The sequence below is a fragment of the Triturus cristatus genome, chromosome 10 (assembly GCF_964204655.1).
Source record: "Triturus cristatus chromosome 10, aTriCri1.1, whole genome shotgun sequence".
In the NCBI taxonomy this organism is placed as follows: domain Eukaryota; kingdom Metazoa; phylum Chordata; class Amphibia; order Caudata; family Salamandridae; genus Triturus; species Triturus cristatus.
The window spans coordinates 273,744,268-273,768,137 of record NC_140593.1 but is presented as its reverse complement, the minus strand read 5'-3'; the positions used below and the strand labels follow the sequence as shown (position 1 = coordinate 273,768,137).

Here is a 23,870-nt window from a genome sequence, read left to right as displayed (position 1 = left end):
GTGCAGCACACACCACACCCATGGCGGCCTCGAGAAGTCCCCTTGCAAGGGGCTATCCGTGGGTTGGGGCGGGGGAGGGGGGCGGGGTGGAGAGAGAACGGCTAGGGCATTCGTCTCATGAGGGTCTCAGCAGTTTTAAGGAAATAGGAACCCTGTAGTAAAATTATGCGGCGCGGAGAGTACGTCTGACATCTCCAGCTGAAAACAAGATTTGCCTAAAAGAGGCGGCAGATGGTTAGTGCAAGACAGACATGGAGTCCGTCCCTCCCCCAGTGGAAGGCTGGGGCATCTGTGCATTAAGAGTGCGTGGCGGGGGCAGTCAGGAAGCAGAAAAACAAGGGGCAGAAAATTTAAGCCCGAAAACGTTACTCCTGGTGCGTTCAGTTCCGTTCAGATCTGTGGAAGATTTCCCCAAAGTTTGGACAACGTTTAGAAATTAAAGTTGCGCCATTTCTATTCTTGATGTCGGATCGGAACGTCGTCCGGGCCCCAGATGGACGAAGCTGTGCCTCAGCACAGCTGAAGACTGAACGCCTCTCTGCGCACCACACAACACACGGCGAACAAGCATTATTAAGCACACCACTTCATAAGCACACCACCGCCTTTCTCCGAGGCAGAGCAGAAATGCCTCGGAGAAACGCAGCGTCCATTTCGGATTCGGGGGAGTGTTTTGCTGTTGTTTCCTCCTTGAGACTTCTCGCAAAAAACACGCCCCCCGATCCGAAAAGGACGGGGCCTAATCAGAGTGACTGACCTCTTCTCCAGTGGCTGGCCAGCATTTACGAGGCCAGCCAATGGAGAACAGGGGAGAAGAGGGGCTGGTTCAAGCCCCTCTTCTCCAAGTCATTAAATCTCCGACTTCCGGTTCTGCCTTTCGGCAGACCGGTAGTCCTCGACCTAAAAACTAAAGTAGCCATGTCGTTCCTGCTTATATTTCGCACGCTTTACATAATCTTCCTGTGCCTATGAGTGTTTGCTTTTTCAAGGATGTTGTTACTTTTTTCAGGCAGTGCGTAATTTGAATTGAGTCACAGCCAGGTGTTTATAATGGGGCAGAATTGGGTTGTAGCTGAAGGCAGTGCAAGTGTCTCTCAGTGGGACAGAAGGGTGCTCAAGGAGGATAGGATGTGGCACTACGGCCAGAGCTACAAAATCTGGAACTGGGGAATCGGGCTTCATGACCAGTCCACCAGACCACTCTCCTGAGGGAGCACATTCCCCTACTAGACCTTAGAAGGCCATACTAGACCATAGAAGCCCTGGTCTCTTAGTACCAGCAGGTGGACCCTACCGGTGGCCAGTGTGGGTTAATCTTGAAGGCCTATCCACCACAATCCATACTGAAGTTCACCTACAGTCTTGCGGGTAGGCCTACGAAGCAGCACACTCTAGAACAGCAGTGACTTTGTCACTGAGGTCACAGGACCCTTGAGGCCAGTCCGCCTCACACATAGGTGCCTCCATTGGCCTTGTTCCAGTGGTATTAATGCAACTCACCAGGGATTGGCAATGCAGGATTTGCATGCACACCAGACTAAGGAGCATGTTTACAAGGGCCTTGAATCATGCTTGCACCATGGAACGTGGTAAAAGCACGTCACAAATCTGCAAATCATATTTATGAAGCCACGCAAAGCCACTTTGCATGGTTGAATGGTTTCATAAATATGGAGTAAATCAACACAGCGCAAATTGCTGCTTTGACTTACTCTGCACAAGGGAGGCGTTGCAGTGGGTGTTCCCACTCAACTCTCACGTTTTTTATGCATTCCCAGATTTACAAGGACTTGTAAACCTGGGACTGATTCAAAATCCGACACCTCCCCAAGGGAGGCACAACAAGGAAAAAAATGTTTATTTCTCCCTGTTTTCCTCTTTCTATATGTGCAGCACTCATACAAAGAGGACAAAGCCTCTCAGGTTTGCTTTTGTGCACAAAAACAATGCTGCATGCAATGGAGGCACCCTTGCACCATGGTGCAAGGGTGCCTGCGTTGGTGCTAGGCTGAAGAAACGGCACCAGCACACTTGGAAAGGGCAGGAATGCACCGTATTGGATAAAGACGGTGCATTTCTGCCCTATCCCTGTGACCCAGGGCAGCACAGCAAAGTAACTTGATGCGTTGCACCACCATTCCCGTAAATATGTCCCTAAGTTCTCAAACTTCACGGTGTCTCTTTGCTTCAAGCAGCAAGCACTTTTAACATGTGCTGCCTGCTTTTGGGCCGCTGCAATTACGCAGCAATGGAGGGCAAAATTATGTTGCAGTGTTGACTAAATTATGCAGCAAAGAAAGACTGCAGCTTAATGTGGTACATTTTCTGATACTTTGTTATTTTGAAATTTTTACACATACTAACAGTCTCTGTAAACCTTTCACCTCATTAATAGCAGCCCTGAGAACGTGACCAGTCAACCTTTGTAAAGGGCCCTCCACTTCACAGCAACACAAGTCACGTTATTTTGATCCATTTGAGATGCAAACAAATTTTTAGGTAAAACCATCAGCTTATGAAGCAGATGGTGCTTTATGTGGCAAACACGGCAGAGTTATAATTATGTGGAAAACATTTGCAAACTAGGATATTTTGCCATTCATGTTTGAACTTCTCTCATGCAGTCTCTGGTGGGTGGTATTCCTATACACCTACAGTGCTCATGGAGAGACAAAGGAAGAAGGTGCCTAATAGTGATTGCAGAGGATAGTAGCCTGTAGGGGAGAAAATAACTGATTGAAATAATCTGAGGACCACTACCTATTTTTGACTCTACCAATGTTTGAGTCTCATAATTTCAGAATTGATGCATTTGCAATTCTGATAGCTATCTAACTTGAGTGGTAATTACACAAACTACTCATAAAATAGTTGTATCTCATTCATCTGATACTGCTAAAAGCGTCTGCAAGACCAACAGGTCTGGGTTGTTTTAGAGTGGTAGGTCTAGATACAATAACAGGAAACTAAGAGGCATCTAATGCTGGCTTAATGACATATTGCGTGAAGCATGTAAAAACACATGAATACAATTTTGCATTGACCGTGGGGCACAGAATGATGTCATCAACAGTGCTCCCCAACACGTGGGGCTTCCTGTCATCGAATCTAAAGCCAAATGTTATGTTCAGAAATGGTTAGAAAAAGGGAGGAGAAGTGCTAATGAAAGAAACTGCATGACTCGGAAACAAATGGCTTATGATTCCATCTATATGCGTATTTGGGACATTCTGTGATTGAATACGCATCCCACATTGTAAATGTATTTTAATGTCAATAACTCATCTATTAAACCTCAAATAAACGTATATCTATTGGCTGCATTAAATAACATCATAAGCTGTAACTCGTCAGTGAAATGCCAAACATACTAAAAATTGGGATGTTTTGCTCTTTCTTTTAGCCACACCTCTGACTCCGCCCACTGACCCAATCCTCGGAATATTCCCGCCCCCTGATGCCACGCCCACAGTACCCCTACTTTTTTTTCCCCACTTCGACCACTGCTTAAGGCTAGCAACTTTCAGTTTTTGACCTGCCAGCTATAAAGAACACTGAGATGGCTTAAAGGTATATATCACTGTCACTGTGAAAGGTTGGATGGTGAACAGTCATGGCAAACAAATGATTGCCCAGAACAGCGAGGTGGGCAGAGAAGTGATATCCAGTGTTTGCTTTCTCTCGTCCCATTCGCTTACCCTTTTCCCGCCTCTACTGCTTGTTTCACATTTCATTGTGTGTGTAATCAACAGTGGCTGGGGTCCAAAGGACGGCGCTTCTTTATAGTGCTTCCACTGCTAGGGTGCGGACGGGGGGCTTGATATCTAGTGCGTGCGCGGTCGGTCGGGGAACGAGACAGGGGTGCCCGCTGTCCCCCTTATTATTTGCACTGGCAATGGAGCCCATGGCCGCTCATGCTAGGCTGGGGCGGTATTTTCCAGGGCTACTGGTCGAGGGACGAGAGCAGCACATAGCATTATATGCGGATGACCTACTGCTCTTCTTGCCGAATGCTGGGGAGGCCTTACAGGGGGCGCGGGGTTTGCTGGAGACGCTGGGGAGGGTGGCGGGACTCCGGGTGAATTGGACCAAGTCTTGCCTATTTCCCACGGGCCCAGAGGGGTTGCTACGCCAGGGGGATGTCCCATGGGAATCCCGGTGTTTGCCTTACTTGGGAACCAGGATCTATCATGATCCCGCTGATTTGTTAGAGGGTAACGTGGGGCGAGCGATAAGAGGGGCGAAAACCTGCTTTGAGTTTTGGGGCACTCTCCCATTGTCGGTGGCCGGCAGGGTCGCCTTAGTGAAAATGGTGATTTTGCCCAGATTTCTTTATTACTTTGGGACTCTTCCAATCTGGATTCCGGGAAAGCTATTTGCTCAGCTGACCTCGTTGATTACGGGATTCATCTGGGGTGCGGGGAGACGGAGGGTAGCGCTGCTTACTCTACAGCGTTCTAGGAGTGAGGGAGGCCTTGCGTTGCCGGACCTGGAGTCCTATTACCATGCTGCGCAGCTCCAGTGGTTCATGAAGTGGGTGGCGGGGCACATCAGGCGTCCGGAAGAACAGGGAGGGGCGGATCCGAGCTGGTCCCAATTATCGTGCGTGCTGCTCCGGGTGCCGATGAGGAATGCCTCACTTCCTCCGGACTTGAGGGTGGTTCGACAATGCTGGGCGCGGTTGGCTAGGAGGGCGCGTGTGATTATTCCCTATGCACCCGAGATCCCGTTGCGAATGTGTGAGGCGCTACCCCACGGGGGAGACTGGAACCGGTTATTGGCCTGGGAGGAGGCGGGAGTTATGACATTGGGAGACTTGTATGAGGATGATAACCTGCTACCTTTTGACGACCTTAGGGAGCGGCATGATCTCCCGCGGGGGGACTTCCTATTCCATGCAGCCTTGACTGCGGCCGTCAGAAAGCACTGGCGGAAGGGGATGATGGAGCCGGACACATCTCTTGCCTGTCAGTATGTAGTGATGGGAGCGGGTGTCTATAAGGCGGTGACTTGCCTTTATAGGCGGATTACTGGTGATATGCGGCGACCCCTGGCTGCCCTGCGCGTCAAGTGGGAGGCGGATCTGGGAGCGCCTCTTACGGACAAAAACTGGGAGGAAATCATGGAGCGTCCTTGGAAGTGTACACGAAATGCACGCTTCCAGCTTATACAGTTTTATATCTTTCATAGGGCATACCTTACCCCTCACAAGATAGCTGAGTACTTTGGTGGGCCAGATGCTTTCCCCCGATGTGGTTATAGTGGAGCGACTTTTCTACACATGCTCTGGGACTGTCCGCAGGTGACAGGGTTTTGGGAGGAAGTGGCGACGCTACTCCTGACGGTGACAGAGAGGGACTTGGAGGTAGGCCCGGGGGTCTGCTTGCTACATGGCTTTCCGCACACAGCAAAGACTAAGATCACCAGTAGGTTTATTGATCTAGGGCTGGTCCTGGCCAAGCGGGAGATTACTTCTCATTGGAAGGCGCGGCAGGGCCCTAATTTCTTACGGTGGGCTAGGGAAATGGAGAAATGGGCGGGAAGTGAGGGGACTTATAGATTGTGCTTGGCTCGACGCAGTGACAATGAAAGATCGTACGAAGGGGCCCGGGCATGGATGGCTCTCCTGGACTTGTTCAAAGGTTCGGTTATGGGGGATGGGGGTGATCCGGTGGGGGATGACGGGACCCCGGTTCCTTGAGTGCACTATACAGGGCTTCCCCCCTCTGCTCTTGCGGTACTGTCTGTTGGGATTGCTGGGAGGCGGACTCGACGGGTGGTGGCTGAGGTTTTGATGTACATGTACTTCTGATAGGTACGGGCGACAGGCTTGGGTGGGTGGGTAGGGAGGAGGGGCTCGTTGGGGGGGATGTTGGGAGATGGGGTGGGGGTGTTTTAGCTGTCTCGCACACTCATGGTGGATTACTCCTGTGGATGCACTACCTAGTAGCACGGACATTATTGGGGTGAATGCTGTACAGAGGTAGCTTATGTGCCGGGGTGATTATTGCAAGATGTCCTGATTTGGCTGGGGGGAGGACTATGGGGGACGGGGATTGACTGCATTGTGTTCTGTGACCTAATAAAGTTTGTTTAAAAAAAAAAAAAAAAATCAACAGTGGCTGGGGTAAGAGGTGAAAGAGTGCATCTCTGATGTGGAATTTGAAGTACAAGGTTAATATTACGAGGGAATATCGACAAATGTAAAGTGATTATTAGGTGAAATGAACTAAGTGAATGTTATGTATAAGCCCCATTAAAGGTGACTATCAATGACGCACTTTTAAAAATTCAATTATTTCACTGCTTTGATGTCCGTGCAGTGAAAATGGTGTGATTAATGACGACGTCTGTGACATGTTCCAATCCATGACAGTGATGAGGAGGAAAGGGCGAGTTATGATGGATTAGATAATCATAAACACTGAATTTCAATCATTTGTGGTTTTCGGACCGTAAACATAATGTACCTGTAAATGATGCTTATTTTTTTAACCGTCTAGTTTCAGATCTAAGTCAAGGCCATAAATTCTCTTAAAAAATCCCATGAATAAACTAGTGTTTAGTTTTTCTGTAATACACTTGTGCACATGCCTAACGTCTGCCTGTACACGCCTAAAATGGACCCCCTGAGGTCATGCGCTATATAGTCTAGGTACAGGTTGCAGCCACCACGGCATTCATCCAACCCCTCGGCTCCTAAGATCACATTGCTTGGCCTTTCACCCTGCCCTGGAGTTTACGGCAGAATCTGTGATCCTCATGCTGAATGGTACTGGTCTTTAAGACGCCCCATATATCAGCCCCGTAGGTTGCCACAGGTATACGCTGATTTTTTTATTTTAATGTTTCAAGTTTCTTTATTGATTTTCACATAATACACACAGCTCAGCCGAACATTGTGCAATGACCAACCACAACGTGGGTGAGGCTTCAAGTTACAAAAAAGAACGACAACAGCAACCAACCCCCTCCCACTTAACCCTCCCCTATTCCCTCCTTCTCCCGCACCCCCACCCATTTTTGGAACATCCATGCTGGAGCAGTTTAGAGGCCTCTTGCTCAGGCTCAGTAAGGCGGAGCAATTTGAAGTATTTATGACATTTTTTTAGAATAGCTAAACATAGGGGGCTCCTTGAGGTGATAACTTGTACTTCTTCCTTAAAGACTGAACTGAGAGGTAACACTCAAACTATCTGGGGCAATAAGGTATAATGGGAGCAGGTTTCGATAGAGCAGATTTAATAGCTGCACAAAGTTCAGTGAAGGCGGTGATTACCTCAGGACCAGGTTCCTGCACTGACAAATAGGAGTCAAAGAGTCATGGATTTTCCCAGACCACCCTAAGAAACAGATCTGTACTATTAACCCCTCGCCAAACCAATCATAATTTGTCTGTCGAGGGTACCAAATTCCTTGCGCCACACTCTATTTTATACACAGGCCTAGGAGACAATCTCAGCACCACTTTAATCGGATTATGATCACCGTGAATGGTAGAGACAACCTTGGTGTACAATAAAAAGTCCTTTAGACTGGGTGAGATAAAAATGTAGTCGATTGTATTGGCGCTACTCTTGCCTCTAAATGTCCGTTCAGGGAAACTGTCATTGTTAATAAGAGCAGCAATATCCATAACATTACTTAGGCCGTGTGTTCGCAGATGCTCCGTCAGCTCAACACCCCTTTGACAGATTTGTCTTCTACTGCAAGGCCTAGGGACCGCAGAAGCTTCTTGGGGCTGTTTAGCATGAAAGTCGCCCCCCAGGCAGATGCTTGCTATTTTATCAAAACCCTTCTGGTCCATTTGGGAGGTAACAAAATCAAACAAATTGATCAAATTTACATTAGGGGAGCTGTGAAAATTATTATTATAAAAATTAAGCAAGTACATAGATACACCCCTTTTGTATTGTAAAGCTGTGAATTTGTCACTATGGGTTTTTACAACCATAACACTTCCCCCAGCTGCAATATTCATGCAGATGGAAAGGCCACCCGATGGTTGACCTGATTCGGGGGTTAAGTCTAGAACGTTAAAACATTCAAACCCTTCAAAATATATATCTTTGGTGGCTCAGGTCTCTTGAAACATTAGAATGTCATACTGCCTGACTAGGTCTACCCAATCTACTAGCTCTATTTTTGATTGTAGGCCAGCAACATTCCAGCTAAGTGTATTCACATTCTGGGCATCGCAAGCCTTAGGGCCAGTAATAGCAACTTGATCATGTGTTTTGATCATGTGTGATAGGCGTATAGATGTAGGATCAACCCCGCAGTCTGAACAGGTGATGTTAGCCAGTCCGGGTCATCTAAGTCAGATAGCACTTTGAAACTATTCTGAACAGCTTGGGGGCTGAGCCATAGGGTGGACCTCAGGGGACAAGCTTATAAAAGTGCCCCAGTGGTTGGGACCAAATTTTTGATGAACTAGAGTGGAGAATCTCCTGTTTTTCTAAGAGTGCCCTTAACCATCGACAGTCTGCGAAAATGAATCACAATACAATCCCCTTCTATGTTTTTAAGAGAGTTGCCTACCCACCCATCCAGCCACACCATGATTATATCCTTCATGTTTGAGACATTAAACTGCTTATTCTTAGACAACCACTCCACACATCTGTAGCGTAATTGATCCCAAGTTTCACTCTGCTCGTTTTTAGGTCTCGGCTGCGAAGGCTGCGCTTGCGCAGTCTCGCTCCGAGATTTAATGTTTTCAGAAGAGGGGCTTGAACCCGCCCCTCTTCTTCCCTCTTCTCCATTGGCTGGCCTCTTAAATGCTGGTCAGCCATTGGAGAAGAGCTTTGTCTCTCCAAAGAAGCCCAGTCTTTTTCGGATTCGGCGGCGTGTTTTTTACTTTCTTTCTCTCCTCTGGAATGTAAACATTCCAGCCAATGGCAAGAGGAGAGAAGGAAAAACACGCCCCCGAATCCGAAAACGCCGCTGCGTGTCTCCGAGGCATTTCTGCTTGCCCTCAGAGAAAGGCGGTGGTGTCTCCGTATGTTCTTTGCACTTATCTAATGTGTGTACTTGTGTATTTTGTATTTCAGCTTGGGGCTCGGACTTCATGCTCCTTTAGATTAAGCTCTGAAGCCAGTGGCAGACAGGAGGACGTCTGGCCCTGCTAAATGGAGATAGGGGTGTCTCCTGAGCAGACACCGTCTAAAGCACAAAGCGCCTGCAATTACTTTTTGGGGACACTTTAGTTGCGTCACATGGTTAGGCAGGCTGCCTGTTAATTTCCAGACCCGAGTGCGGTGGAGCTGATTTTTAACCCATCTAGCGCACTGGGGGGATTCCAGTGCCATGTGCGTGCCTCTGTGAGTGACCACTGAATACGTGAGAAAGGCGCAGTGAATGGCACGCCCTTGGCACATCCACAGTGCAGGTCTCCACCGTGGGAGCGCCCCAGGGCACTGGATCAGCGCGCGCACTCCGTGTGACCCCCTAACAACCCCGGCTCGTTGATGCCGGGTCCAAGTGTTAGTGCACATTTGAACGTGAACACGCACGAGTGCCTCCACAGCTCATCCAGGAGGCAGTGCGTGCCTTTGCATCCACCTCACGCGCGGGAGGAGGCAGGCCCTGTTTGAGATATTGAAACTTGTAACGATAGGGCGGGGGCGCCCTGCTGAACCACCCACGCAGAGCGCCACCTCCCTCCCCTCGATGAAAGAAGGGCAGAGCCGGTGTGTGTATTCGGAGGCGTACTGTGAGGGCAAGAGGAGATGGGGACTCCGAGCCCACTGCTGCCGGAGGCTGGCGGCCACACTTGGGGGCTGGATCCGCACCCCAGGTGCCTGCCCACCGGGCCCCTCTCTGAGGCGGTACCCGCGCCTCACACTCAGACTCCTGAAACCAGTCAGGAAACACTCCCCCTCGACAGAAAAATCTATCACGTCTTACATGCTGAAAGCAGGAGTCATCTGGCAACAAAACAACAACAAACCAGCGACCTTTTCACCTCCCACCCTTTGAAATAACATTCCACCTTCAAAGTTAAGGGCATGATACAATAAAACGAGTCACCGCATCACATCCCCCAAATATCAAACACCGTAGTGATAGGCGTGGCATGGGAAAGCTTGCATCCAAACATGTAATGTATTTCACTGTCAAGGCAGATATGAGACTTGTAATGTGTGCCTCTTACATAGTTCTGGGCCACACAAAGAAAATACAAACTGCCAACCCCACAAGTAAAGCCGCCTTCCCGGCGAATGTAAACCTAGGCGATTAAAAGGTGAGAAATAAAAGCGGAGGGGAAGACATTCTTCTGAGCTGCGAGGGGGTGGGGTATCAATGCATGCCAGGGGCACATCCGGAAGCGAGAAGATTGTAAGTTTGGTATGTATAGTTCTTAGCAAAAAAAATCACAAACGGAAAACTAACTTTACACTAGAAGAATAGCAGTAACGAGAGCGCGCCTATGTGGAAAGAATAAGCATACAGGCGGATAGCTGTGCGCGCAGCTGCGGGAGGGTGGGGGGGGGGGGGGGGTTTGGTAGGGGCTACTAAAAGGCAGCCAAAAACATGGTAAACAAGACAAGGGAAGTGGGCAAAACAGGGGTTATAAGGGCTGGCCTGTGAAGCAAGATCGCCGAGTACATGCATGGAGGCAGGAGCGCCTGTGCGGGAGACTGCGTGCATGTGTTAGAATGCAAAGAAATACATAAACTTCCAAAATAAGGTAACAGGGCATTCATCTGTAGTAAACTTAAGTGACTGGGCGTCAGATGGCACGGGTGTGCAAGTTACAGTTGTTTTTTATGGGTACAAGCGCGCGCGGAAAGGGGCTCGGATACACAGCAGCGAGGAGAGGGGTGATCGCAGCACTGGCAGCCCGCAAGCAGGAGGTGCAAGAACCCACACCGAGGCGAGGGATTCGCCCTCCCGACCGGGCTTCACGAGGACAGGCTCCCATCTGGTGTTAGAAACAGAGAGCGCGGCGGCGGTCCTGGGAGGCATGGCGCAGGCTTGCAAAGCAAACACGGGGCGAAATAAACACGGGCTGTCAGGGCGCCGAGCTGCAGGGACAGGCGTGAAGCCAGCAAGCCGGCTGCCTGTCAGAGGTGAGGGCCTCTTGAGATGAGGAGGACTGGGGGGAAATACCCCTCGTAGAGAAACGACCAGGCAGAAAAAAAAAACACAGGAGCCAGCAAAAATAAACAGCGTGACGATAAGAATGCACCTCATGGGGAAGAAAGGCTGCTCTGCAACCCTGGCGCAATGCAAACACGCAAAAGCAACTTTAAATGCGAGGGCGTGCATTGTTTTTGGCAAAACAGAGGAGAGTGCTTCAAAAAGAAACTAAAAGCTGACCCCGCTCTCGCGCTGCCCTGGAAAAGAGGAAGCTGCTGAACTGAAGTGGAGCCAGCCAGCCGAGGGGGCAGGTAGGCAAGAAAACACAAACAAGCTTCCGTGAAGAGGGAGAGAGGGGGCGAAGAAAGCGTTGTCCCGGTCCCACCCAGCGGGGAGAAGCAGCGCAGCGAGATTTAATGTTTTCAGATATGGGGCTTTAACCCGCCCCTCTTCTTCCCTCTTCTCCATTGGCTGGCCTCTTAAATGCTGGTCAGCCATTGGAGAAGATCTTTGTCTCTCCAAAGAAGCCCCGTCTTTTTCGGATTCGGGGGCGTGTTTTTTACTTTCTTTCTCTCCTCTGGAATGTAAACATTCCAGCCAATGGCAAGAGGAGAGAAAGAAAAACACGCCCCCGAATCCGAAAACGCCGCTGCGTTTCTCCGAGGCATTTCTGCTTGACCTCGGAGAAAGGCGGTGGTGTCTCCGTATGTTCTTTGCACTTATCTAATGTGTGTACTTGTGTATTTTGTATTTCAGCTTGGGGGTTACATGTGAAGTTGATTTATATATTTTAATAATGTATGTAATTGAGGGAGGGACGGTGTACAGTTTTAGCTTTGTTAGTATCTTTATATGCGTGATTGTGTACGAGCTACAGTTTTCATCTTCCCAACCTCTGGATGGTTTCAGTATCCTCACAAGAGTTGCACATCTTTAGTGATGGGACACCAGTCTTGTGAACAGACATGGACAAGGTAAGAACAGAATGTCATATTTGATGACTGAATGTTTGGAACCTATTAACATGTTAACCGTGTGCACATCCAACTTCCTATGCTCTTATCCGTAATTCTTACAAATATGTAACGGGGGCAGTGGCGAATGGAGATGCATGAAGCACATATATGTTGAATAGTAATTTACTAGCGAAAGTACAGTAGGCTGACGCCTCTAATCCTGCTATTTATAGGAAGGACTCGACTATTAGTGGAAGAATAGTACAGTTCCATAGAGAGAGCACACGTCCCGCTCTTTTTGAGTTTGAAATGAAGGTGGGAAGGGGGGCTCATCTGCTGTCTCTCCAAGCTGTGGCACAAGGAGCGTCTGGAGAAGCCGCTTTGGGAGGGAGGTGATTCCGTACCAAACCATCGGTGGTTGCACACCTTGTGTGACCTTGGCTAGGTTCGACATATACGGATATTTAGATATTCAATGCTAAAAAAAATTCAAAATGACACATCAAGGCCCCCTGGCTCATGCTCCCTCAAAAGAAAAGACGGGGTTCAAGGTGAACAATATGAAAGTTAGAAAACAAGCCTTGTCAGCTGCTCAGCGAGAGTACTGGCCCGTGCCCAGCCCCCACTTCCATCTGTAACGCCCGGTCTCACCCATTCTCTGCCCCTCTTTCCCCTGGCTCATGCTCCCTCAAAAGAAAAGACGGGGTTCAAGGTGAACGATATGAAAGTTAGAAAACAAGCCTTGTCAGCTGCTTAGCACGAGTACTGGCCCGTGCCCAGCCCCCACTTCCATCTGTAACGCTCGGTCTCACCCATTCTCTGCCCCTCTCCCCTTGGGGGCTCTTTGCAGCATGGTGGCTGCACGCGCCAGACAGCTGTCCCGCAGATGGCCCCCTACAAATCAAGTGCATCGCCAGACCCCACCACCGTGGCCTTTTGATCTTAATGTTCCCACGTCCCCAAAGCCCCTCTCGTGTGACATTAACGGTTTTTTTGGGGCCTGGGATTTGTTGCATAGGCCCCCTTCTGTGCATTTCACAAGACACAAGACTTTTGTTCAATTGAGCGCCTTGTTTAGAGACGGCGAATTCTGGGAGCTGCCGCACACCGCGTCCCTCGGAGCCCCTCTCCCGCGTGTCCCTCTGAAGTCCAGAGCGTGCAGAGGGGGAGGGGTGTTGGAGGGGGGTTGAGGGTAATGATCACAGGGCACGGAGTTAACGACGCGGCTGTTGGTACAGGCCGCTAATTAATTTGTTACACACGTCACCCTCCTCCCCCCAGTCTGATGAACTCCCCCGCCTCCCTCCTAATTCAGATACTCTCTGGCCCCAGAGCTGGAGCGCCGAAGTCCCACCCAACGTTTCGTAGAGCTTGAGCAGTGTGTGCGTGATGCATACGTGTGCGTACCGTTGGGGTGCGTGTCTGTAAATATGCAGGTTTGTGTATACACGAAAGATCTGCAAAGAGAGAATTATCGCGCGTTTTACCAAAAAAAGAGGGGGCATATTATCAAGCATTCGGATGTAGTCATCGGATTCATGGCTGCTCAATCCGACGCATAAAGGCCGAGTGATTTCACAAACGCCCGCCACTGCCTGCCAGTTGTACATTTTGAACTCAGACTGCATATTGGCATCAGATGTTTGCTACCAAATCCAAACCATATGTCTTCGGACAAATACACATTCGGGTCTTGGGCAGTTCCAAAATGGGCTCTTTCTGCACATTTATAGTTCAAGGGAGTGTCCATACTAATTTGAGAGTGATTAAGCTATTGACATTGTAAATAACAATGCAGTTTCTTTAACCTCTTCTATGCCCATGACGAGATAGTCTCGTCATGGAGCGCGGTTGCGCTGTGCCCATGACGAGACTATCTCGTCATGGACCCCGCCCGCTAATACAACGCCCGGCACAGGAGGGGGAAAGGGCGGGGCACTGAAGGGGTTAAATGTTTTAAAAACAAAAACAAACAAAAATAATGTCATGAGCAATGGCAATAGCTCTAACTTTAACAATGCCGAGACCGTTGCATTGTAAATGCTTGTTGAGGGTTGGTACCCCTGTCATCACCCGAACATAGGGACAGGCAGCCGGTAGCAAAACCAGCACATCAGTATTAGGCCTATGGTGGAGCCCACTCAGGAGACTAGGCGTTGCTCTAAGCGATGAACCAGGATTCGATGGATCTGTGTCTCGGGTGGATCGTGCCCAGGGCCATTATTGGGACCCCCCCACTAGGAATGGATTTATTATTGGTACTGACCTCCAGTTGAGAGAGGTCATGGGGAGCAGGGGTTATAGTGGATACTGGAACAGAATCAAGTGAAAATGCAGGTACCGTCTGTGCCGCCTTGCCTCCCAGTGATAGTCTGGGCTCAGTTAGCTCGATTTCATGGGCCACAATGTTGACCACCCTCTCCAGCATGCTGTCAAGAGTCACAGAAGGGCGGACGGGTGGCTGGTCTGTACGTTTCCCATGGCTACCTAGGTTAGCTCCGCTGTTGTAGGCAAGCTCTCACCTTAGACCATGAGGCTAGTGCTGTTATGTCATCGGAAAGAGGTGAGCAGACGGGTCCACTCTTGGCGGGCTCTTCCCCCACGCACGCGCCCGGGAACGTCCCAGCGAGTCTCGCACGGTGGGAGCCCAAAGCAGCATTAACTGCGCCTCTGGGAATGCAAAGCATGATGCGGGCGACGGCTGTGCAAGCGACACTGGGGCTTGTGCTCCCTCCACCTCCTCCTCACGGTAACGGCTCCCCCGCTGCGCGAGCCCAAAGCAGCATGTAACTATGCCTACGGGTGCACTGAGAGTGATGCGGGCGGCGGCTGCCGCAGGAGACACTGGGGCTTGTGGTCCACTCCTCCTCCTCCTCATGGTAACGGCTTCCCAAGGTATCAATGCAAACAAGGAAACTGTGCGCCCCCTAAATCACCAGGTTTTGTAGCAAAAAGGAGCAACCAATTTGTGTAAAGTGGGATCCTCCCACCCCTGTACCCAGGTGCCACTGCACCTACTGCAATATTAACAGCTATACATCTGTTCTATGGTGCAGGAAGCATGCATTTTCTGTCCCATGTTGCAGGAGGCTAGGGCCTCTTTGTTGCCCCTGATCCTTTTCCACCCATTCTTTTTGCGGGAGCAGAGATCAGGGCAGCATGGGAATGCTGGAAGCTTGTAATGACATTAGGAGGCTGGAAGAGCTAGCAGCTGCCCCAGTCCTCCTTCACGAGCACCAACAAATGGAAACTGCCCTTTTCCCCTGGCTCAGGGGGGATGGGGAAATGGGTAAAGGGATAAGAGTGCGATTCGGGTATTTATTGACGATGTGGTCCCTAAACTAGGTCAGGCGAGGAAAGGAGTACAACGGTTTTGCCCAATATGGGGCAGTTTTATAAGTTTGTTTAGTTAATTTTACTCACCCTCAGTTAGAATGATTGAACAAAATAAATATTCAAATTGTTTTCACAATGTTTATGAACCGAGAGTACTGTTTTGCAACCGAAAAATGACAAGCAAGAGAGAAAAAGTGTCTTGGCTAACTAACAAGGTTTCATTTCTTTCAAAATGTTTTATTTAAGGTCTAAATCATTTTATTCAACACATTACAGCGGAGTAAAAATATCAACATTAACACTCATATAGGAATATAGGAAACACTGCATAATAGTTTCCATTTGAAACTCTACCTGTTTTCCCACCAGCTAACATAGCAGACCATGGTGAGCTAACATGGAGGAAAGGGAGAAAGACACAAAACATTAGATATTCACACACATTCTCAGCTAAGTCTTCTGGAGGATGATTTTGGTACACGCAATGATCGATCCTCCTTCCCTGTAGTTACAGAAACACCCGAGATCAAAAACGATACTACCCAGTGGAAGTAGCCTTCAGCTGCACAGTAAAGTCCACAGCTGCCAGGTAGCCTTTCACTACTTGACCACTCTTCAAATCCAAGAAGGCTTTGTTCCAGACCAGGAACTCAGGACTCCTTCCCGCACTCCCTTCCCAGGCTGAATTAAATCTGACTTGTGCTTCTTCTATCATACAAGGAAGTCCTTCCGAAACCTAAATAAAGGGTACAGGTGGGGATCAATATTGGTCCTGTGGTACCTCCTCACTTCTGACTAGTGGATCCTGCACACCACCACAAATCTGAGGGCAAACCCTGGCATTCAGCTCAGGGAGGGAATCTGGAGCAATTTGGGTCTATGTAGCCCCAGACACACCTGGTGGTAACAGGCCAGTCGATGATTATCCACAGCAACACATCTTCAGGCAGACAAAAACCTCCAATTGCTCCATTTCCCAGGCAAATTCACTTATATTTCTTCTGTTAATTTTTTTATAACGCTAAATATATTTACCATAGACAAATCCTGAAAATTAGGACTAGCTGTTAACTACAGGTCTTAGTCTAGTGTTAATGACGCAAGCAATTTTTGCTGAACAAAAATGTGACTATTAGTTTTAATGGAAAAAATAACTTTCTGGATAATCTGTATAAATTTATATCTTGAATAATTTGCACCAAGTTTGGCAGGAACAACCACAGGTGGATGCATATTTCATGCGGAAAAGTGCACACAAATGTGATACACCCACGAAGAATTGACGATGGCTGTAAACATTAATGTTACAAAAATCAGGGCACCCTCATCACTTGCTTGTACATTTCTGTTTTGCCAGTGGAGACTTTGTATTACAGGCAAGAAACACTGAATACACAAGAGGTATAAGCCATTACCAAATGTGGCCTAGTAGGTATAAGATCTTGCTCCAAGCATATTTACCGTGAGGAAACCAAGCTAGCAGATGAATTCATATGGACATGATGATCACAAACAACGCAAGCCATACTAGGTGATAGTCTGAAGGAACAGAGAAGCCCTGGGACACTGTGTTGAAACCGAGCGTGCCCTTAGGGCGTGAAGCAAACTCAATGCCCCAAGCTCCCCCCAGTGGCATGGGGCTGAGCTGGAGTTCCACGTCCCACCTGTGAGCAAGGTGGACCTTGGCTGCTGCATGGCACGTCCAGGATGTATAGTAAAAGCAGCGAGGAATCCAGTACAATACTAAAAGATTTCCAAGTAAACAGACTATTCAAGGAAAGTGAAGTCTCAAAGTAAATCATATCTGGAAGTGAACCAAAGCTACGAGCAATGAATCTAAAATCATGCTGCTTTGCCCAGCCCATCTTTGAGTTATTACAAATTGAAAAAGCAACTTCTTTGATGAGCCCGAGTATGTCTGAACCCAGCTTGAGATCTGGAACAGGCCTCCACCTAAATAACTGGCCCAGCCCCACCACGCCATGGATGGAGCAGATCCTGTGGCTGGGCACAAGGCTGCTGGGGGAGACAGATTGCAGGAAGGAAAACACCCTGAATACTGCTACAGGAGGATGGCACCATATGAGGCCATAGGTCAGTCTCTTTGGAGTTCTATTGGATACCTTCTGACTCACCTGAACGAGCAGCCACATCCCCTAAAGTCAAAGACTATTTAGGGATGATGACCGTCAGGAAGTTGGCATGGTTAATAAACATGAAAGACCCCAAACAAATATACTGAGCTTCTGCCAAGAGGTAAAGCATTGTATCCTGTGAGCTAATAAATAATAAATGCAAGACATTTTTTTAAAAGGGGCTATGCTCAACCCAATGACCAAGGTAGACCAAGAGCAGAGATCCTATACTACTTAGGTCTGATGGAGTTCCCAAGGTTGATGGATGAACAGCCCATCAGCTTAGAGGCCCTCCTCTCTTTAGATGAGCTTAACGATTTCCAAGATGGGATGCTGAAGCGCAAACACCTGGCACAGGTGGTATAAACGCTAACCTATACGAGAGATTACCTTCACGGTTCCTATAGAGACTATTGGGACCTCTCTGCTAGAGAGAAGCAATGATAATTCTGGTTCCTAGTAATGGAAAAGATTAAACTCTGCTATCAGCCTAGCAAACCTTGTCAATGCTGAACACAGTTTTAAAGCTGCTCAGCAAATCCCTAGCAAAAAGACTCCTGCAGGCGACAAGAGTTCTACTCCATGAAGATCAAAAGAGATGTATTCCTGGTGGGACTGTGTTGCATAATATTAGGTGACTAATACATTATGCTCTCACTAGAGAAGATAATGCCCTGGCGACCCTAGATTTAGAGTGCTCCTTTGACACTGTGGGCTGGGACAACACCTAACTTGTTATGCAACAGGCTTTGGGCCCACTTTTATAGACTAGTTCACACATCAGTCATGGACATTGGAGAGAAGAGCCTGTCAGGGCTGTCCATTATCTCCTATGCTGTTTGGGTTTGCAGTAGAGCAGCTGTCCTGTAGGCTGACAGGTAATGGAACAATGAGGCATACAGACAGGGATCACACCATATATTGTGTCAATGTACTCTGACAGGCCACCTAAAAACCCAGCCCAAATTGTGCCCCTCCCAATCATTGAACTACAGTCGTTTAGAGAAAGTTCTTGATTAAAAACCAAATAGAGCAAACACAGATTTTTTCCTATGGGCAGGATGGGAGGGTTCACAGGTAGCTGCCTCCCTAGTCTGGGGATAGAATGGAATAGTAAGAATTGTAGGTACTTAGTACACATGACTACGCAGAAAAGGTTACCCTTGATATGGGGAGCATTCCTAAGGGTCTTAAGAATTCTGTGGAATTCTGGCGGGACCTTCCCCATATCAAGTATGGGTAGAATGCCTTGTGCTCCCAAATTCTATATGCCCTATTTTATTTAGCTTGGTTTTGGTAACTGGACAGTTTAATGTGCTCTTTGGGTTGGGAGGGTAAATTCAGCTGGGCCAAATTAGCTACTCAAACTCCCATAGTTGAGGTAGGACTGGGCCTTCCTGACCTTGTTGTATATTATACAGCATAAAGTTCCCTCTCCAATGGAAGGTTTATCCCAATATGCACTCCTTTAAATTCCACTCTTTAATAATACGTAATCAAGTGTATCTCTGCAATCATAACTGTTTTATTTTCACAGTAGGCTGATCAAAATGTTAATTCAACGTTTCATTGTCGTTTTGTACAGTGAATACTGTTCCATATTGAAACCATAGGTGCTCGGGTTACAAATGTAAATCCTAGGTATTCGGGTCACAGGGTTTTCTATCCCAATGCATTTCGGGGTCCACCCTTCCTCAGGGGATACTCCCTATGAACAAAAATGTTTTCTCTTTAGTATTTCTACGCCAGAATGTAAACGAGATTACCGAAACAAAAGGAAACTGTAAAAACATAAATTGCGCCATGCAACGAGTGAAATAATGACTGTGCGGGGTTCATGAAATGACGTTGTAATTAACTCACCCAGAAATAGTGTTTGGGATGGTGACAGACTTAGCGTGTGTGAGTGTTTTGTAGACGAGGTTCCTCAATTGAAAAGACGCGGTGCTAGGTAAAATGTTAAAAATGTAACGTTGTGCTTAACTCACCCAGAAATAGTGTTTGATTCTGGCGTAGAAATACTAAAGAGAACACATTTTTGTTCATAGGGAGTATCCCCTGAGGAAGGGTGGACCCCGAAATGCATTGGGATAGAAAACCCTGTGACCCGAATACCTAGGATTTACATTTGTAACCCGAGCACCTATGGTTTCAATATGGAACAGTATTCACTGTACAAAACGACAATGAAACGTTGAATTAACATTTTGATCAGCCTACTGTGAAAATAAAACAGTTATGATTGCAGAGATACACTTGATTACGTATTATTAAAGAGTGGAATTTAAAGGAGTGCATATTGGGATAAACCTTCCATTGGAGAGGGAACTTTATTCTGTATTTTTGCCACATCCCTTCGGACAGGGGATAAGATCCCACAGCACCCAAAGCGAGTTAAAAGGATTACTATCTGATTCACAAGATAAATTCAGGAGTGCGACCGACACCTTCACCTCGTATATTATACAGCAACACAGCTACAACATGCTGTACACCGGTTTGATGCTGGCGAAAACTGGGAGAAGATCCTTCTAGCTGCTTCTCATATGCCAGAAGCATTCAAAATGGAGAAGAACATCCCTAAAGATATCCCATATTTGATCCGGCAAGTTAGGAAGATCATGCAAAGGATGTTAACCTCTGTACTCAAAAGAGCCCCGTTTCCATTAGACATTCCACTATAGTCCACAAAGGCTGTCAAAAATGTGGCTAAAGACACAGTCTGTCATCTGAGCAGGCACAGAAGGTATATGGAATAAATCCTGGGCAGGTCCTTCAGTACACAAAGCTAGCTCACAGCACCAGAAAAATCTGAAACATTACCGGAAGCACTCCCAGAAACAAATGTTACGACACAAATATCAAGCCTGGCTGGTAGGAGGTGATTAATAACACACCTTGACGCAGCCTTAGTGCAGGATGAATGGGTAGAGACTGAACAGGCCCATTGGAAATTGATGGGCGACTGCTTAGAGCCACTAACACATTTTGGAAGAAAGTGAGAGTAGGTTCAACGAATCTCCACCAACGCATGTTTTAAACAAACACAATTTAATTTGTTACAGAAAACCTACCTTTACTTCTACAAAACTCACACTAATTTACCCTGGCAGATCATGTGAATGTATTAAGTGCAGATTACAGTGCACGGACTGCCTGCATGTGACATGGAGCTGTTGCTAGGTTCTGGGATGAAGTGGTGGAAAGCTTCTCTGCAGCAATGGGTACATTGTTCAAGAACTCCATAAAACAATGCTTATTAGGGATATTTTCTAATCGAGGAAACTAAAATGAGATTACGTGTGCTCTCCCAGGGAACTGTTCTAACAAAAAAATGTATAGCATTTCATTGGGTGAATCCTTGAGCCCCAAAGTACATCCAGTGGAAAAAAGACACGATGAAAGGAATAGGTTATAGTGCAGGAACACCACATGAAGGTCATGAGAGAGGATGATAAGTTGACAGAAGATCTAGCTCAATTGGAAGAGATGTTAGCAAAGTTGATTGGCCTCCCAAACAAATGCTACCATGACAGAACTGTATGATTGATGGGAAATAGCATACTGGGCAATTTTCTAGTTAAACATTTTTTTAAGGTGTACAAGATAACATGGATGTAGCCCAAATACAAGGTGTCAGGCTGATAAAAATTTCTTAATGCTCTGTAAACTGCACTGTTGAATATTATTGCTGAAAATTAATAAAAAGATTATAATATGAAACCATTTTGTCTGAATTACACATAGTCTGACTCAAATTGCATGAATGAAAATTGGGTTTTTGAAAGTGAAATTAGTGTGAATCAACCAACATCTGTTTTAATTGAATCGCACCACTTGTTAAAGTACAATCTAACAACTGTGCCCACTCGCCCCCAAATATTTGCCACTCATAATTGGTCCATGCCAACTACCCTGCCCTTTTCGTTCTTAGCTCTCACTTACATCAACTAGTAAGTCTTTATAAACATCTTGTCCATTCAATTTAATTTTGTTTTAGAAGTCAGTGATTCATATTAAATATATTTTTCACCTTTAGAGTCAGACAAATTACTTATTACTAAAAATAAATAACTAGATGGCACTTTATTTACTAAATATGAAAAGCTAGTGTTTATGATCAAAATGTGTGCATTTCAGAAAACAGCAGGTTGAGGTTTCGATATAAAGGGATTATTATCTAAAAATATACATTAAAAGGATATCTGTGGACAAAATAATTCTTATCTTTAAGAAAATTGCAATCTTTCGTTTTGGGTGAAAAATGGGTTGACTAAAAGTGAAATACTGGCCTTTAAGAACATAACAAGTTCAAATAAAAAAGTGGACCAAAAACACCAAGATTGATAGAGTAGAGGACATGGGACATTTAACATGAGGCCCCTACGAACAATGGTTCGCATACACAAAAGAGAACAAAATGGACATAAAATAGGATGGGGACTACTCTAAACCACACTGATTATCCCAGGGCAGAATTTCCTACCACCCCATGAGGAGTAGTTTTAGTTTTTAAGCAAGCAATCAAACAGTCGCTATCATTACATATCCTGTGTTACTAGAGAAAAAAGGTTTTCTAGAAATGCTTTGGCCAATGTATCAGACCAAATGCAATAACTGAAGCAGAATTTCATAACTTCCAAGTGCAGTCCAAAGTAAATAGGACTCTCTGTACTAGAGACACTTAGCATTCCATATTACTCAAGCATCCCCTTAGAGGAGTTTACGGTACACAACTTCAAAAACAAAAAATATGTCTCAAGCGGATGGAAAAACAAAGATAACACGTCAATGCCCAGATGCCAACTATTGATGCGTTAGCTGATAGAAATTACAGAGAATAATCTTGGTAGACAAAAACAACCTGTCCCTCTAATGCCAAAAAACATGTACCTTTAATTTTGAGCAAAACAAAACCATGTTATTTATGGTGCCCCAGAATAGCACAATCAGCTATAGCAAATATTGTATGAAAACACAATTTGCATGTATAGTGATTATTATTACTACTACGAATCTTAAGAATATTAATATAAAAAAGTACAAATCACCTTAAGACATACCAGAAAGGATTATACATTAAAATATGGAACAATATATTAATATGTTTTCAACCATGAAAGAGGAGGATATATATATATATTTTAAATGAAGAAAAGAAAATCGTTAATGAAGAAAGGCAGTATAAATAAATAAGAAAATTAGGTTATTAAGAGGAAACAGAACAAAATTAACTTAGTAGAACAGCCAGAGAAGGAAGATATAGGGCAAAGAAATGGTAACAAGAACTAGACTAAGCTTGCTCAGCTTGTAAGTAGTTTTGATTTAATCAGGCTGAAGCTGATGGAAATTATGTTGGAAATGTATCTGATAGATAAATAGTACATGCATGTACAAATGACATGATATTTATTTCTTGGGCAGTATCTTCTAGTAGGCATTTGCAGCGTTTCTGTATGCTGCAAACCTAATTACAGTAGCCTCATTACGGTTATTAACTAGGGAAATAAAGTGGATATTGCAAGAAAGAAATAGCAAAGGGACTGGAAAATGAAAAGTGGGAAAAGCAAGAACACAGCATAGATATCTGGAAATTTCTTGTACCCCATTCTGGTGTGTGTAGTTGCTCTTGATAACATTGATCTCAGCCCTCAGTTGCTCAATTTGTTCCTGATTATACTCCTGGGAATCTTCTTGTGAAGAGGTTATAAAAACTGGAGGCTGTGTAGATACTAAATCCCTTAGAATAAGGCCAGACAAATCATGTGTTATGGAATTTGGTCCAGAAAAGCACTGAGAGTTCTGCAAGACAGACGAAACAGACAATAATGGATTAGTCAAATGACAAGTTCAGGTGAACATGCACATATGATGACATTTTCAGAGTGAAAGATATTTTGGTGATGACAAGATGTCTTATGAATACAAAAATAGATCTAAGAGATATTCTTGCCTTAGGTTCAAATGTGCAACTCGTAATGTAGATATGTGTTACCTTCTACAGCTTCTACTACTTTTCTAGAATCTGTTTACCCAAAATGAACTCTACCAACAAGTTAGCAGTGGGATTTGAGATCAAGTGACTGTTATTTGCAGATGTGTTGGGTGCTACAATGAATACTAAACAGGGATGTGGAATTTAATAAGATATCTACTTTCCATGGGGCAGGTTACTTCATAAATCTACTTGTCCTGTAACAAAATCCACTTGCATATTTGGTGCCATGTAGTGCGGCGACAAATTATGGCAGCAATCTTACTATATAAGAGCTCTGATATAGCTTCTCTGATTATGCCAGGGTTCATATCATAGTAGTGTTTGAATAATTGGCAATTTACTTATGTTGCCACGTTCCCG

General features: G+C 46.0%; 1 protein-coding gene across 2 annotated transcripts in view; it reads right to left on the bottom strand.

Moving 5' to 3' along the window:
• The window catches only part of PEX1 (peroxisomal biogenesis factor 1), an 831,513-nt gene that overhangs the window by 115,441 nt on the left and 692,202 nt on the right, over positions 1 to 23,870 (bottom strand). Inside the window, exon 22 of one of the 2 annotated variants that reach the window (XM_085631051.1) lies at positions 23,117 to 23,314. The exons of the other annotated variant lie outside the window; for it this stretch is intronic. Coding sequence (XP_085487177.1) covers positions 23,117 to 23,314 — 198 coding nt within the window. The remainder of the gene's footprint in view (positions 1 to 23,116; positions 23,315 to 23,870) is intronic. 2 annotated transcript variants of the gene reach the window in all.